This window comes from Protomyctophum parallelum (assembly GCF_964188405.1).
Source record: "Protomyctophum parallelum genome assembly, chromosome: 23".
In the NCBI taxonomy this organism is placed as follows: domain Eukaryota; kingdom Metazoa; phylum Chordata; class Actinopteri; order Myctophiformes; family Myctophidae; genus Protomyctophum; species Protomyctophum parallelum.
In genome coordinates this window covers 34,611,698-34,616,697 of record NC_139715.1, presented here as the reverse complement: position 1 = coordinate 34,616,697, position 5,000 = coordinate 34,611,698, and the positions used below count along the sequence as shown (strand labels likewise).

Sequence of the window (5,000 nt, the reverse complement as noted above, 5' to 3'; positions counted from 1 at the left end):
ATCTCAATAAACGTGTAAACATTTTGCGCTGCTGTCTGTTATATCAGTGCGCTCAGCGCTGTGCCTCCATGACCAAAAGAACAGTGTGTGGCTGCGTGCGTATAGTGAGAGAGAGACAGAGAGAGAGGGGGGGGGGGTGACGGGGTCCAGTCCCAGACGGCACGATACATGCACGTTATGAGTATAATTTTTATCACAATAGATTTCACTGTGTTGTAGGCTGTGTTGTATAGGCTAGGTTTATGAATGGAACACATTGATAAAGGTCCCCCCTGCTGCGTTTCCAATTGCTACGGATGACAGCTGTGTGAAGGCAAACCGCAGCAAATTAAATATGCAAGAATCCCAAAATCTCCGCCCATACGCGTTGAGTCTACCGAAGTATTAGGTGAGAATGTGACCTGAACACTAGAACATTCCAGGCGACTAAAATGTGACTAAAACTAAGTGAAAACTATTCAAGAGACTATTCATGACTAAAACTAAAATAGAAATTCGCTGCCAAAAACAACACTGCTTTTAGGAGGTGTAGAATTCATCCTGTAGATGTAACTGTCTCCAGTGTATAGACCGATTCCGTAGCGGGTCTCATGGTCGCAGCCTACGTATTTCCTGTAGGCGGACTCGACGTAGCTGCAGGGTTTAAACCCTCACCAGGCGCACCTCTTCCACTACAGTGAACGGCAGAGTGACTGATGTTAGTTTGCCTCAAACTTTACTCCTTTACCTGCTTTTTTACTAACACTAACATTACAAAGATGCCCAGAACATCGAGATGAACCTGTGTAGTTTATGGCTGCTCCAACAGTAGTGGCAACATAAAAATAAAATAAAAACGGATTGTGTAATATCCACCGCGGTGGCGGAGACCAGAGCCATTGAGTAATGGTTGAGACGAAGCAGTGAAAGATACATAACGCCAGTCTTACCCAATACCAAATATTTCTGTTTTATTAACACAAGGCTGCTGTACTTTATACCTCATACTTTAAATGCTTAGTATGAGGTATAAAATACAGCAGCCTTGTGTTCATAAAACAGAAAGATTGGGTATTGGGTAAGACTGAAATTATGCATCTTTCAGGACCCTTCACTGCTTTGTCTCAACCATTACTCAATGGCTCTGGTCTCAGCCACCACGGTGGATATTTTGACATTCCATTTTTATTTTATTTTTATGTTGCCACTACTGTTGGAGCAGCCATAAACTACACAGGTTCATCTCGATGTTCTGGGCATCTTTGTAATGTTAGTGTTAGTAAAAAAGCAGGTAAAGGAGTAAAGTTTGAGGCAAACTAACATCAGTCACTCTGCCGTTCACTGTAGTGGAAGAGGTGCGCCTGGTGAGGGTTTAAACCCTGCAGCTACGTCGAGTCCGCCTACAGGAAATACGTAGGCTGCGACCATGAGACGCGCTACGGAATCGGTCTATAAGTGTACCGGTGTGTGTTAGAGAATTCACCCTTTGTCAAGTCCCGCCCCCTGGTTCTGCCCCTCTTCGCACCCATTGGTTGCTGTTTCGTGGTTGGACACAAATCCTCTCTCTCCATCCACTACCATTGAAATGACGTGTTTTTTTTCAGTTGCTTCGTGTTGATATTCTGTGTGTTCAGTTCTTAGTTTAACCCATTCTGACCGGGCACCCGTTTTGGTGTCGGCATCATGTCGTGCTTTAGCTATTTAAAAATAGCAGATCTACAAGCTCATATCGCGCCACCGAGTGGCGCGATATGAGCTTGTAGGTCTGCTATTTTTTGAAAAATCGAAGAGCGACTGACATTTTTAGAATCTGATCTCAGGGCAGAATGGGTTCATCAGACCAGTGTGTGTCCGGCGGAAACCTCGTATGAATCTGATCTCAGGTCAGAATGGCTTAATCAGACCAGTGTGTGTCCGGCGGAAACCTCGTATGAATCTGATCTCAGGTCAGAATGGGTTAAACGTGGTGTCGGTAAAAAGGAACATCACCGGTGCAGCACGGTGACTGCAGGGAAGATCGTTTATTTTTTATTTTATTTTTTTTCCAAAAATGATGTTTTAGCAAATTCAACATAAACGAGGCGGAACAATTCAGACAGAGCCTGCTGGTTGGTCAGTCAGGGACCAATCACAATCAGACGCCATGACAAAGGGTGAATTGTGGCCATGGCGAACAGCCAATAGCAGAACGCGACCATTCCATGGGCTTTTTGTGTCAGTAATTCGGGTCATTCTGAGCTCCGCAGAATGCGTGAATGATGCAGTCTGGGCCCAGATACGATGGGAGACATTTATAGTAGAGTTCTCATCGGGCCCGAAAATTAAGGACCGGCCCTAACTGGGCACTAACTGATCTGATCTAACTGACTAACTGGCCCGGCCCTAAAATGTCGGGTCGGGCCTGGTCGGGTTCGGGCAGAGTTTGAGAACTCTAATTTATAGTCATTCCTGTGCATTCGATGGGTGGATTCACTACATCGTGTGGTGTCTCCATGAGGTTTTAGTACTTTCATTGAACTGAACCCGTTCTACCAGCTGTTGATAACATGTTCAATCAATCAATCAATCAATCAACCAATCGACCAATCAACCATCCTCTCCTAGCGTACAATGAGAAGATCGTGGCGTTCCTGCGTCAGCCAAACGTCTACGACATCCTCCAGGAGAGACAGCCTGACTTCACCAGGAACTACTCACTGAGGTAGACTCACGCACGCACACACGCACGCACACACACACACACACACACACGCACGCACGCACACGCACACACACGCACGCACGCACACACGCACGCACGCACGCACGCACACACGCACGCACGCACACACGCACACACGCACGCACGCACGCACGCACGCATAGTAGGCCGAAATGTGTTATTAATTAAAAACTACCAGTAGAACTTCTACCTACTATTTGTTTATTTATTATTTGTCCTCGGCGTGGATTTTTCTTTTTTAATTTAATTTCATTTCATTTCATTTCATTTCATTTATTTTTTTATTTTTTTATTTTTTTATTTTTTTATTTTTTTATTTTTTTATTTTTTTATTTTTTTATTTTTTTATTTTTTTACTTTACTTTACTTTACTTTACTTTACTTTACTTTACTTTAACTTAATTTCCTTTCCTTTACCTTTACACACAGACCATGAAGCATGTTTGTTCTGATGCATTGTGGGATACGTGTGTGACGGGTTGTTGTTGTGGCGGCGGTGGCTCAGGGGTAGAGTGCCTGGATGGTAACCGTAAGGTTGCCAGTTCGAACCCTGTGGGCTCCCCCAGAGTTACTGTCGAAGTGTCCTTGAGCAAGACACTGAACCCCTAATTGCTCCCGATGTGCTAGTTGGTGCCTTGCATGGTTTCCGCTGCCATCGGTGTATGAATGTGTGTGTGAATGGGTGAATGTAATGCACAATCTCTGTAAAGCGCCTTGGATAAAGGCGCTATATAAATGCACCATTTACCATTTACCCTTTTGTGGTTACCGTGACGACAGGGAGAAGGTGCAGCTGATCCGAACGGACGGAGCGACGGGATTGGCCAGGCTGTCAGCTGACGCAGACCTCGTCATGCTGCTCAGGTGAAGCTTCCTGTTTCCTGTTTCCTGTTTCCCTCCTCAAAAATGTAGAACGAGTTTTCCTGTGTAGAGTTAACGTCTGTGTGTGTGTGTGTGCGTGTGCGTGTGCATGTGTGTGTGCGTGTGTGTGAGAGCGCGCGCGCGTGTGTGTGTGTGTTTGTGTGTGTGCGTGTGCGTGTGCGTGTGTGTGTGTGTGTGTGTGCGTGCGCTCCTTGCAGCCTGTTTGAAGATGAGGTCATGTCCTTCGTGCCGACTCACGCCTTGCTCCACCCCTCCTACTGTCAATCACCACGGGGGGCGTCGCCCGTCTCCTGTCAATCACCACGGGGGGCGTCGCCCGTCTCCTGTCAATCACCACGGGGGGCGTCGCCCGTCTCCTCCCCACAGAACTCACCAGGTGAGGGGCGAGGCCAGTCAGTAAGGGCGGGGCCAGTCAGTAAGGGGCGGGGCCAGTCGGTAAGGGGCGGGGCCAGTCGGTAAGGGGCGTCACTCGTGTCGTTAATGTTTAACCCATTCTGAACGGGAACCCATTTTGGTGTTAGCATTACGTTATGCTTTAGCTATTTAAAAATAGGTCTGCTATTTTTGAAAAATCGAAGAACGACTGACATTTTTAGAATCTGATCTCAGGTCAGAATGGGTTAATCAGACCAGTGTGTGTCCAGTGGAAACCTCGTATGAATCTGATCTCAGGTCAGAATGGGTTAATCAGACCACTGTGTGTCCCAGTGGAAACCTCGTATGAATCTGATCTCAGGTCAGAATGTGTTCATCAGACCAGTGTGTGTCCAGTGGAAACCTCGTATGAATCTGATCTCAGGTCAGAATGGGTTAATCAGACCACTGTGTGTCCCAGTGGAAACCTCGTATGAATCTGATCTCAGGTCAGAATGTGTTCATCAGACCAGTGTGTGCTCCAGTGGAAACCTCGTATGAATCTGATCTCAGGTCAGAATGGGTTAATAGGAATAATAACGGCCCTAGTATGCTTCCTCGAGGAACCCCACAGAGAGCCAGTGATGTAATGATGGTGTCATGATGATGTCATGATGATGTCATGATGACGTCATGATGATGTCATGTGTGCAGGCACCCAGAGGGCCAATGCCAGAGCTCCAGCTCCGTACAAGAGAGACTTTGAGGCCAAACTACGAAACTTCTACCGGAAACTGGAGACCAAAGGATACGGCCAAGGACCAGGGAAACTCAAGTAGGTAGAGAGAGAGAGAGGGGGGGGGGGGGGGGGAGAGGGGGGGGGTGGAGAGGGGAGGAGGGGGGGGGGGTGAGAGGGGAGAGGGGGAGGGGGGGGGGGTGGGGGGGGGGAGGGGTGGGGGGGGGGGGGGGGGGGTGGGGGGGGAGGAGGGGGTGGAGGGGGGGGGGGGGGGGGGGGGGGAGAGAGAGGGGAGAGGGGAGAGAGGGGGAGGGGGTAGGGGGGGAG

The 5,000-nt window shown here is 48.1% G+C and overlaps 1 protein-coding gene across 1 annotated transcript in view; it reads left to right on the top strand.

The window, feature by feature from the left end:
* The window catches only part of LOC310854041 (E3 ubiquitin-protein ligase HECW2-like), a gene marked incomplete at its 5' end in the record, with an annotated part of 75,242 nt that overhangs the window by 51,248 nt on the left and 18,994 nt on the right, over positions 1-5,000 (top strand). Inside the window, 4 exons of the mRNA XM_083758519.1 lie at positions 2,584-2,680; positions 3,482-3,565; positions 3,781-3,959; positions 4,652-4,772. Coding sequence (XP_083614645.1) covers positions 2,584-2,680; positions 3,482-3,565; positions 3,781-3,959; positions 4,652-4,772 — 481 coding nt within the window. The remainder of the gene's footprint in view (positions 1-2,583; positions 2,681-3,481; positions 3,566-3,780; positions 3,960-4,651; positions 4,773-5,000) is intronic.